Source organism: Dasypus novemcinctus, chromosome 8 (genome assembly GCF_030445035.2).
Source record: "Dasypus novemcinctus isolate mDasNov1 chromosome 8, mDasNov1.1.hap2, whole genome shotgun sequence".
Classification (NCBI taxonomy): domain Eukaryota; kingdom Metazoa; phylum Chordata; class Mammalia; order Cingulata; family Dasypodidae; genus Dasypus; species Dasypus novemcinctus.
In genome coordinates this window covers 22,706,379-22,718,292 of record NC_080680.1, presented here as the reverse complement: position 1 = coordinate 22,718,292, position 11,914 = coordinate 22,706,379, and the positions used below count along the sequence as shown (strand labels likewise).

The window sequence follows — 11,914 nt, the reverse complement described above, 5'->3', positions numbered from 1 at the left end:
CCAGTTGGACATTTGGCTTCTTTCCAGTTTTTAAAATTTATGAATAAAGTTGCTATGAACACTAATGTACAATTTTTGTGTAGATAGGTCTTCATTCTCAGATCATATGATAAGTGTAGGATTAACCTTAGCAGTTGGTCTTTTCTCATAAATCAGTCGTACCATTTTGCAATTCCATTAGCAAACTAGGAACCATCCAGTTGCTCCATGTCCTTGTCAACATTTGGTATTGTCTGTTAAATTTTGGCCATGCTAGTGGGTAAGTAGTGGTAAAGATGTAATTCTTATCCGAACGGCTGTATTTACATGACCCCATTTAAAATTGATCACTACTAATAAATTTTAAGGAAAACACGTAAGAATGAAAGAAAATTGCTGGCTTTAGGTTGCTGATAACTTGTCTCACATTTTCCCGCACGAAACCCCCAGGCGCAGTAACGAAACATAAATCCGACGTCAGGCAGCACCAGCCCAGTGGGTCTCTTGGAGCTGAGCAGTTCCTTCGTCTCTGCAATTGCTAGGGTCTACAAATCACTTCCATTACTTCCTTCTGCCTTCGCGTCACCCTTCTAAGAACTTCCCAGGGCGCCGCGCAAGACAGGGAGAGCTCAGCGGCCTCAGGCTCCGCCCCACACAGAGACCTGCCCTCTACCCAGCTCCCGACGCCAGGGGAGAAGGAAGGTAGTTCTCATTCTCGCGCAATGGATGTAATCCCGCGAGATGAGAAGGCGGCCTCCGCCTGCCAAACGGTGGCTCTGGCAAGGGAGGGGGTGTGGCCAGGGAGTGCGAAGTCCCCGGGAGTAAGGGGGAGGAGGCGGGGTCGCGCGCACCCGGCGTACGCATGCGCGCACGCGGCCAGTTGGGCTGGGCTGAGAGGGGAGGGGGCGGCGGCGGCGGCGGCGGCAGCAGAGGCGGCGTCGTTATTTCCGCGGTCTGGACGGTGCGTGGCGGCGCGGGTGGCCAAGGGAGAAGTAGGTAGGGACCGCCCCTGCGGAGCCATTGAGGACCCCTTACCCCGCTCCTGTTTCCGAGAAACCGCAGCCCCCCGCGCGTGTGGCGGACCCTGGTGACGCCAGGTCACCCTGCGGCCCCGGCCCTCTCTTACCGCGCCTCAGGTAGGACCCGCGGGCTTCCCTGTGCCCGCTGCCCGCCGAGGCCCCGGCCTCGCCCCTTGTTACCGGGGCGACGACCCGGCGCCGGGCGTGCCCGCCCTCCCGCGCGGAGACAGCCCTGTCCTTGCTTCCGCGCCCTGTGGGGCCGGGACCGGGCCGGGCGGACGTGGAGCGGGTCCCCGTTTCAGGTGCGCCCCTTCACTGGGCCCGGCGGGGGGGACCTTGTGCGCGCCCGCGCGCCGGTCCCGGCCGAGGCTGTGCGCTCGTCCTGCCCCGGCGGGCGAGAGGCTGGCCCGGGGAGCTCCGGGCGGGCGAAAGGCTGCGCTGGCTGGAGTTGCTGCCTGGGGTCCTCAGCCTGCGAGAGGGGATCCTGGGTACTTGGGTCGTTTGTGGTCGGTGTTGAAAGTTCGAAGATCTGGAGTCGGTTGTGCTTGGGCCAGTGGTGTGACTTTTTTTTTTTTTTTTAACTTAAGCGTGGTGGGAAGGCAGACTTGGTGAGCCTTAGTAGGTGGTGGGTTCTTAGTAAACGAACAGAAATAGTTAATTCGCGTCAGACTAACCACATTAGAGTAGTTTTTTGCAGCACATTCCTCAAACTCAGAGTTTTGCTTAAACAGTTTGGTAGGGCTTTAATTCAATACTTAGAAAACAAACAAGCAGACAGACAGACACATATTTTGCAAATACTCTTGCCTAAAAACTAGATGTTCTCTTTTACTCCAGTTCACTTTTCAGGCATAATGGTTATGAAAGCTTCTGTAGAAGATGATGATTCAGGATGGGAGCTCAGTATACCAGAAAAGATGGAGAAAAGCAACACAACCTGGGTGGACATAACCCAAGATTTTGAAGATGCTTGTAGAGGTGAGTTAGAATTTTTTGGATTAGAGGTTCAAAATCTGGAAAAGGGTAAAATAAAATCTGGATTGTGCCTTCTGAACTATTTCAGTGAACAAAATCCACAGGTAAGTGTGGGCTTACCAAGTTTATTAATGACACTTGTTCATCCTCTGCCTTCTAATTTTAACTTTCATTTAAAGCCAATATGTATTTGATATGGCATTAAATACAGATGTTCGGGGCAGTTTCTCCTATTTTTCTAACTTTGAGTAATAGGTTAGCACATGTCAGTAATATTTAACTATGCAAACACTAATTCTGTTGAACTGCAGACATTTGTATTTCTGTATACTTGAGTTTTGAAAATGTTCAGATCATGTCATTCCCTACTTAGGATCTTCCAGTGGCTTCCTGTTGCATGTAGAATAAAATCCACACTCCTTAGCCTACCTGGTTCCTGCCTACCACTCTAACTTCACTCACTACCACTGCATAAGTAGACTTATAGTGTCCTGCTCACAAGGTCCGCTTTATCTCTTTATTAGTTAAACTAAGGTAGTTCCTGCCTGGCCTTCGCATTCTTTGTTTTCTCTGTTTTAAGAGATTACTTTGCCCCAAGGTCTTCACAGGGCTGGTTCCTTCGGTACAGTCAGCACCACTTGTTACCTTCCCATTGAGCCTTCTCAAAACATCCATCCACTTCATTCTTTTCTCTCCAACTTCACCTCAGTTAAATTTTTTCATAGCACTTTTATCTCTGAAAAACCATCACTCTCAACTATTTGTTGTTTGTCAGTCTTGCCCATTGGAATATAAAGTCTGTGAGTGTAGATACTTCCTCTATGTCTCTAGCTTTCAGAATAGTGCTTGGCACTAAATGAATGGTGAAGTGTGTTTGTCCCTGAAGGGAAAAGAGCCTTGGGAAGAGATTGAAGATAAGGGGAAAAAAAGGGAACAGATGATAGAGAGCTTGCACTTTAAGAGAGTCAAATCAAGAATGTGGTAGGGGAATTAACTTGGGAAAAGAGTAGGGACACAGAGACAGAGACAGGAGGAACTGAGTTTAGGATGGTGAAAATACAGATGTATTTCTAAGTGGATGGGGAAGAACGGTGGAGAGTTCACACCTGATGGTTTCTATTAGTGATCATGAAGCTTTGGTCTTCTGGCGATGGTGAGGTAGGTTATGTTTAGAACAGAGCTCTACAGGAGAAGAGTAAAGACTTGGAACAGCTGCAGGTGTAAAGGAGCCAGCTGAGGCTAAGCAAAGTGATGAATCACGTGCTTGTGGCTATCCTTTGACTGTTTTGAAATACATGTCCAGTCAAAGTATGCCTAAGTGAGAAAATGGAAAAAATATTTGACTGGGAGTTGGGTGACTGCTCATGTATCTATCTAAGGGAGAAAGAAGTGTAAGTTAAAAGTGTAGTTTTTGTGCCCATGTATCCTAGACTGTTTAGTGGAGAGCTAAAAATCATAGCTATTATCTTGCACTGATTTTTATTTAGTGGTCTGTATTTGGGGACTATCATTATGAACCTAAATGATAAGGGAAGGCATCATGAAGGATATATCACTTGAGCTGGGCCTTAAAAGAGAGGTCGAGTTTGCATAAGTAAAGGTGAGGGGAATTATTTCAGATGGAGACAAACCATGTGAGTCAGAGTTCAGTGAGTTTTATGTTTGGGAAACTGACTATTTCTGCTTGGCTACAGCAGAATCTTTACGTTTGGAAATTATATGGTCTTAAGCTCCGTTTTGCTATTATAGTTTAAGCTTATTCTTTAGGCAGTAGGAAGTCTGTTAATGTTTTAAGCATAACATTTAAAGTGTGTTCCCTTTGTTCAGCCCAATGACTTAGACATAATAGTTTTTCAGTAAATAACCTAGCAAGCTTTTGAGCCAGGGAGACATGGGCTTAAGTCCCAACTCTGCCACTTATTTGCTCAATGACTTTGGTCAGTTTAATCTGAGTCTTATTTCTTCATCTATTAAATAGAGCTTCTCCTTTACAGAATTTGGGTGCTAAATGAGATGAGTGAAAAGTACTTGATCCGTAATCACTTAATAATGGTAGCTGTTGTTAATCATGGTGTATAAGTCAGTGCTGAAAGTGTATGAAGAAGGTTAATCTAGCAGCATCGTTTATGATGGCTTGGGAAGGAGAGGTCCTATAACTAGAAACAAGTTTTTGCAGTCACATGGAATGTAAGAGTTTTATATGAGAAAAAAGGTTCATGTGGCTTGAATGATGAATGCTGGAGTGGTGAAAAGAACATAAGAGATAATATTCGTTAAAACATTTTCCTCGGTGACCACAGAGGAGAATGAACGTATCAAACCCTCAGCCCTCCTTCCCAAGTCTTGTGAGTAGATTTCAAAGCAACTCATTCTCAAGCACAAGATATTTTTGTAGTTTCCTTAAATTTATGGAAAAGATTGTGTTTTATACCACATTTTCATTTATTTTAAAGGTCTTTCCCTCCTAAGCTGTCATGTAAACTTAACACTCTAGGTAGCTACACCATTTTTATCCTGTGGCTTCGAGCACTCCAGGACATCCTGTTCACTCAGGGTTATGCATCCCACAATTTAAAGAGCATGGATCTACATAGTTTCAACTAATTTGGTTTTGAAGGTCCTCTAACTTTAGTCCCACTGCTTTCAAATATTGATCTTGTACTTTGAGTTGTAAGGAGAATTAAACTCAGGGCAGCAAATTAGTGTACTGGTGGGGAGAGGTGCTTTGATTTGGCTTCATATTATATCATAAATCAGTCCTGTTTCTTAGAGGAAGGAACCTAGAATGGGAGACTTGGTTTAATTCCTATTTCATTGTGGCTTGAGAGGGGATGGCATGTTATTTTCTTGCCAACATCATACCATCCTATTTCACTTTTCCATAATTAGCTCTTGTTCTGTCTCAAGTGGCATAAATGTGAGGTATACTTCTGGAAGCTAAAAATTTTATTTTAAAGAATTGATCTTCCTCTACATATAGATTTAGGACTAAAGACTCTTAGCCGTAGCTCCTGAACTTGTGGTATTTGTTTTCCTTTCTTGAAATCATCAGATTCATAACCTTGATTACAGTTTAAATTTCTGTTCTAGTGATTTGGTAAAAGCTAAATTTAAAACATATCACATCCTTTTACTTTATTACAGTGGTCTCTCCTCTTTGGTAGTAGCCTTTCAGCTAGACTCTTCATTTACAAGGTCAAATAAACAAACAAACAAAACATTCTACGTACTTAGGAAGAAGTTGTTTTTCATGCCTGTTTCTACTTGTTCATTTTATGGCTCTTCAAAATCCTCTGGATCACGTATAGACTTCTAACTTGAATCACTATTTATTTCCTACTAGACAGATGGCACATATTACTTCCACATTCCCTTTAGCCGACCTTGAGACCCTTGATTTGTAGCTTTATTTCCAAATTATTTTGAATAGTTGGTACCAACGCTGTTATTTTGTCTGATAGGGAAAATTGTAAAACTTCAAGGCTTTCCTTTTTTAGGAAACTTTGCCTGACTTAAACCATCTCATTTCATGACTTGTAAAAAGTCTGGTATCTTCACTTTCCATTTGTTTTTCTATATTTAGATGCTTTCTGAATTAAAAAACTGTAACTTGGAAATTGCACATAAACAAATGATCATAAAACATATACTGCTTCTGGTCTAGAAGGATATGGGCCCATGCTCTTATCCATTTTCTTCCCTCTTCAAAAGCTTAATTCGTTCCTTCTTAGGCAGTCCTTATTACAGGTACCATATTTTTAAGGCCCTTTATTTTTGAGTTCTTTAGCACTTGCCCTGTACTTTAAGAAAACTCCTTTTATGGGTTTCTCTTTCCTTTCCTAAAATCTGGCATGTTTTGGCTTCTGTTCTTTTTCTCTTCTGTCTTCTTCTACCCAGAACATTTGTAGGTGCTCAATATGTTTGTTTTAAGAAAGAATGAATATACTAAGGCCATGTTTTTTTAAACTTGAAGATATCTGGATCTTGGATTTGAGAAGTTTAAGAATCACTGCATTACATTAAATGCTGTCATTTTGGGTGATTGCCTGGAGCCAGTATAATTTGAACAGTACACATTTGAGCACTGAAATTGTGGCAATACATGATTAAATGTTATCCATGTGATCTGGAATATATTTGTATAACCTGTTACTTATCTATTTTTTATTTATTTCTCCCCCTTCCCCCCCCCAACAGTTGTCTGCCCTCTGTGTCCACTTGCTGTGTGTTCTTCTGTGACCACTTCTATCCTTAGTAGCAGCACCAGGAATCTGTGTTTCTTTTTGTTGAATCATCTTGTTGTGTCAGCTCTGTGTGTGTGTGGTACCATTCTTGGGCAGACTGCACTTTCTTTCGCGCTGGGTGGCTCTCCTTACTTGGTGCACTCTTTGAGCGTGTCCTACGCGGGGGACACCCCTGCTTGGCAGGGCACTCCTTGCGCTCATCAGCACTGTGCATGGGCCAGCTCCACATGGGTCAAGGAGGCCCAGGGTTTGAACCGCGGACCTCCCATGTGGTAGGCGGATGCCCTATCCATTGGGCCAAGTCTGCTTCCCTGTATAACCTTTTAAAAAAATTATCATTAAAATGATTACATAGCATTTAAAAATATTGTAGAAAAAGTGTAGATTCTTGATAAAACTTTGAAGGACATTCCCCTCAATCTGTGAACTCCAGTTTGAATGTCATATTTCTAGGAATTTGCTGTTTATTACCAAGGAAATGAGGAAAATGATGAATGAAATCAAGTACCCCTAAATTGTCCTGGTAAAGATTTGGACAAACTATAAAATATTTTTTAAAATGAAGACTTTGTTTTGGAAACAATTGTGTTTTCCTTTTCTCATGCCATCAGTGCTTTTGGTGATGTATGGGTGGGATGGGCAGCACTTCATATCAGTGGTTCTCAAACTGGGGTGATTCTACCCTTCAGGACATTTGCCAGTGTCTCATGACATTTTTGGTTGTCATAGTTGTGGGGAGGATACTATTGGTCTAAGTGGGTAGACAGTAACTGGAAAAAAAAAATTGGCCCAAAATGTCAATAGTACTGCTTAGTTCAAATTAGCTATCACTTAACCTCCTTACTCTCTTAACTCTTGGTTTTTCAGGAAAGGAACATATAGGTATTGGATGACTTAACACTTCTAACAATTAACATTAATGTAGAATAAGCGGTACAAGGGAAATGGGACATTCGTACTTTGAGGACTCTTCTGTATCGTTTGATACACTTTATTGAATTTTCTCCTTAATAACTTGTGTTATGTATCCTGCTTTGTTACAAGTTTTGGCTAATAGAAAAGATGTCCCCAGAAGTTACCGTTTTCTCCCTTTTAGTTGCTGATTTTAATGTTTATCTTGATTTTGGATAGCATGCTTTTATTGCAACTTTTTTTTTTCAACTTCTTATTCTGAAATACCTTTAAACTTACAGGACAGTTAAATAATACAAATGCCTTACAAAGAACTCCAGTATACCTTTACCCCCTAGGTACCCATGTCTACCAATGTAAACATTTTGCCACATTCACTGTATCATTCTGTTTGTCTATTCCTCCCCCCCCATATTTTCCCCCTCTTTCTTTTGGTATATTTGTCAGTCCTCTTTCTAAGCACTTTAGTATAAGTTATGTATGTCATACTCTTTGAACACTTACTACTGCTAAGCATATTTCCTAAGAACAAGGATATTCACTTATGTAACCACCTTAAGTACATTTATTAAGTTCAAGATATTAAACATTGCTATAAAGCGTATAGTCCATGTTCCAGTTTTTTCATATGTCCCAGTAATGTCCTTTTGAACCTTTTCTCCTCCCTTGTTAGAACCCATCCAGGAGCATGTATTGCATTTAGTTGCTCTTTCTTTCTTTTCTTTCTTTTTTTCTCTTTCTCTCTCTTTCCCTTTTTCTTCCTTCTCTCCCCTTCCCTCCCCAACATACATACAACATTAACTTTCCCATCTCAACCACTCACAAGCATACCATTCAGTGGAATTAATCATATTCACAACACTGTGGTTCTCTCACCATCTTCCATTATTAAAACTTTCCCATCTCCCCAGAAACCCTATACCCATTATACTTTCTTCATTCCCCCTACCCCGCACCCCTGGCAACCTGTACTCTGTCTTTATGAGCTTGCATATTCTCTAGTATTTGCTTTGTGTTTACCTTGGGGGTTAAATTTAACTTCTTAAATCTGTACTTGTTTGCTTTGATACCAGTGTAACTTCAGTAATATATACAAACTATACCACAGTACCCTTCTGTTCCTCTGCCTTTATGTAGTCCTTGCCACAAAATACACATGAATCCAGACCTACTGATTTTTCATTGCATTTTTATGCGTTTACCTTTTAGATTATATAGGAAATAAAAAAATGGAATTACAAATAAAAAATGTAGTTGTACTGGAATTTATGTTTACTCATGTTATTACCCTCACCGGAAGTCTTGTTTCTTCATGCAGCTTCAATGTATTGTCTATTATTCTTCCTTTCAACTTGCAGAACTCTCTTTAGCATCTTTTGTAGGGTTGATCTAATGGCGATGAACTCCCTTAATTTTTGTTTATCTAGGGATGTCTTTATCTCCTTCATTTTTTAAAATTTTTTGTTTTTTTAAAATTTCTCTCCTGTTCCCCCCACCCCCAGTTGTCTGCTCTTTGTCCATTTGCTGTGTGTTCTTCTGTGACTGCTTCTATCCTTATCAGTGGCACCAGGATCTGTGTTTCTTTTTTTTTGTCGCATCATCTTGCTGTGTCAGGTCTCCATGTGTGCGGCGCCATTCTTGGGCAGGCTGTACTTTCTTTTGCGCTGGGCAGCTCTCCATACTGGGCACACTCCTTGCACGTGGGGCTCCCCTATGTGGGGGACACCCCTGCGTGGCACGGCATTCCTTGTGCACATCAGCATTGCACATGGGCCAGCCCCACACAGGTCAGGGAGACCCAGTGTTTGAACCGTGGACCTCCCATGTGGTAGGCGGACACCCTATCCATTGGGCCAAGTCCACTTCCCCTCCTTCATTTTTGAAGGACAGTTTTACCAGATATGGAATTCCTGGTTGGCAGTTGTTTGCTTTCAGCACTTTAAATATGTCCTTCCACTCCCTCTTTGTGTCCATGGATTTGAGGTTCCTTTTTATGTGACACATTGCTTCCCTTGTGACTTTCAGAATTATATCTGTCTTTGGTATTTGACAGTTTGGTTTTAACAAGGTGTGATGTGGGTCTGTTTGGTTTTATCTTGTTTGGAGTTTGTTGATATTGCTACTTCTTGATTCTCTTTCCCCCTCCCCCAAATTCAGGCATTATCTCTTTACTTCCCCCCATATAGTTATATCATACAAATGCAAATGTTATTTGTTGCTGAGCCAAACTTCCTGTACAGTTTTTCTGTTATACATAAAAATGTATACCCCAAACCTATGTCTGTATTAATTCTACTTCAGACTCTTCACCAGTTGTCTAAATCTCCTTGAGGCGTTCAGACAAATCAGACGTCAGTTTCATCTCTTTGAAGAAGAGCTTCCTGATTTGCTCCAATCTAGAGCAAATTTTGAGTGTCTTCATTTCCTCCAATCAGAACTTTGTGCCTTTTGTACCTAGTGTGCAACTTTATCCTGAGATCTTCCTTCATAATCAGCCTGGAGTTTCTTACTTTTCTCCCTTATTTTTATTGGACATCTTTATCATCTTCCCGAGAAAAGGGTATGGGTGATAATTTTTTTTTTTGAGCCTCTGAATGTCTGAAAATGTCTTTAATTCTGTCCTCCAACTTACTTTATAGTATATTTGGATACCTTTCAGAATTTTGAATGCATTGTTCATTGATACATTACTCTGATGTTGCTAAGAAGTCTAACATTCTGATTCCTGGGCTTTCACATGTTACTTTTAGGATGTGTTTGTTCCCCATGTTCAGAACTTTGTCGGTGATGTTGATGACTCGAGCCCTTTCACATTGTCTCATCCTTTGGTTCTGGGACACTTGCTTGAATTATTCTCTTTCCTCTGTTTTGTTTTTTTAACTCTCCTTATGGAATACTGTTATTTAGATATTGAACCTCCTAGACAGGGCCTCATTTTTTTGTTGTTGTTGCTGGTGCTGTTGTTGCTGCTGCTGTTTTCATCCTTCTTCACCTATTTTCCATTTCTATCTTTCTGTCACTTCATCTTTGAAACCTGTTGAATTTCTTTTCTGCTATGATGTTTTTAATTTCTCACTTTTTTCCTGAAAGTTCTTGTCTTTTTTTTTTTTCCCCCACTTGCATTTTCTTTCTCTGATGATAATAATTTGTAGCAGTTTGACATGGTTTATGAATTCCAAAAATAGATATTGGATTATGTTTGTAAACTGGTCTGTTCCTCTGGGCATAACTAAATTATGATTAGGGCTCTGATTGGGTCACATCAGTAGGACATTGAGTCCCCACCCACCAAGGGGGGAAACTACATGGCAGAAGAGTTAGTGGGAGTTTTGAGCTGGAAAGTAAACACATGGGAGAAAGCAGAGCAGCTGAACCAGGAGAGAATCGACCCCAAGTGAGAGAGACAAAACCTACAGAGCCTAATAGTCTGCAGCTGACCTTGTGGAGAGACCAGAGCAGTTGAGCCTGGAGAGAAACAAGGTCTGGGAGAGAGATGAGACTCATCCCAGCCTACCCCTGAGATTGGAAGAAGCTGGGACCATGGAGACTTAAGAGGAAGAGGAAGGCTGAATCATCCTTGTTTTACCTCCCTTTTATCCCCACTTTCAGAAGTAAGTTAACTGTGAACATCACTTGTAGGGTGATCTAGCTTGGCTTTTGTGTTGGAAACCTCTGATATCAGTTATTTAGCTCTTTCCTCTTGGAAAGATCATATTCCCAAAAGAAAGCTTGTTTAACCTCCTGCCTTGAGGTTGAAGATAGGACTGCCTGTAACCTAGCAGCAGCATTCACTTAATGTCCTCTCTTTCCAGGGCAGTATGGCAGTATTGAACCTACTTGCTGTCCTTGGATGAGGGAGGGACAGTTATTCTGCTTTTTAAATAGGGCAGGGCTCTGGGAATCTGACTTCTCAGTCATCCTTGTTTTACCTTTTATCCCCACTTTCAGAAGTAAATTAAATCTGAAAACTACTTGTCTTTCTGTTTCAAATTTCCCAATTTTTAAAAGCTATTATTTCTACTCCTATTTTTCCTCTTTTGGATTTATGCCTTTCTTTGGAAAAAAAAAAAATATTCCTCTATTGTTTTAATGGGGTTTCAGGAGGGAATTAAAGATAGTTACATGTGTTCAGTTGGCCATCTTTACCCAGAGGCCAGCCACTCTAAACTCTGTTGTTGCCCCTTTCAGTGCTATATTACCCTCAATTTTCTCTTTGCCCATTCCGTTTTATGAACCACGTTTATTGGGGAGATAAGAGTAGAAGTGTAGTGCTGCAAAAGTAAGACTTTTAGGGCCTGCTTTAGCCATCAGGGAGAAGACCTGTGTTCTTACAAGACTCTCTCATCCTCTAATAAACCACTTTTCTTTGAAGCAGTCTCTTATGCAGTTTTATAAACTGGTGAAAATATATCTGCATTGTTATATTGTCATATTTGCATGTTTTTCTCCATCTTGTTAGATTACATTTTTCCAGGAAAATAGTCATATGCTTCAGGTGCTTTAATACTGCTACATACCCAACCGCCTCCATTCAAAAGTTATGAAACATTTATTTCCAAGGCAAAAGGAAAGATGTCCTTGTAACCCCCAGAATTAAAATATTTTTCTCACAAGTGATGTAGTCATGTTGTGCATTACTTTGAGAACTTGGTGATATTATTAAAAGGTGATTTATTGTGAAAATTTTTTTAATCGTATCTACAATTTAAGTCAAGTTTTCTTGATACCTAATTTTTCCATTTGTTCTGAGTGAAGTTACATATTGTTGAGCCTATTTGAGGCTTT

At 41.0% G+C, this 11,914-nt stretch overlaps 1 protein-coding gene across 4 annotated transcripts in view; it reads left to right on the top strand.

The window, feature by feature from the left end:
- Positions 1-857: 857 nt before the first annotated feature.
- NAA35 (N-alpha-acetyltransferase 35, NatC auxiliary subunit) overlaps positions 858-11,914 on the top strand; it is a 107,458-nt gene continuing 96,401 nt past the window's right edge. The window contains exons 1-2 of one of the 4 annotated variants that reach the window (XM_004461536.5): positions 858-940; positions 1,836-1,976. In XM_004461536.5, the coding sequence (XP_004461593.2) occupies positions 1,853-1,976 (124 nt within the window). In that variant the 5' untranslated portion in view covers positions 858-940; positions 1,836-1,852. Of the gene's footprint in view, positions 1,116-1,222; positions 1,301-1,835; positions 1,977-11,914 lie in introns of those variants that run through there. The other 3 variants (XM_004461534.5, XM_004461535.5, XM_004461537.5) reach the window with 3 other exon arrangements.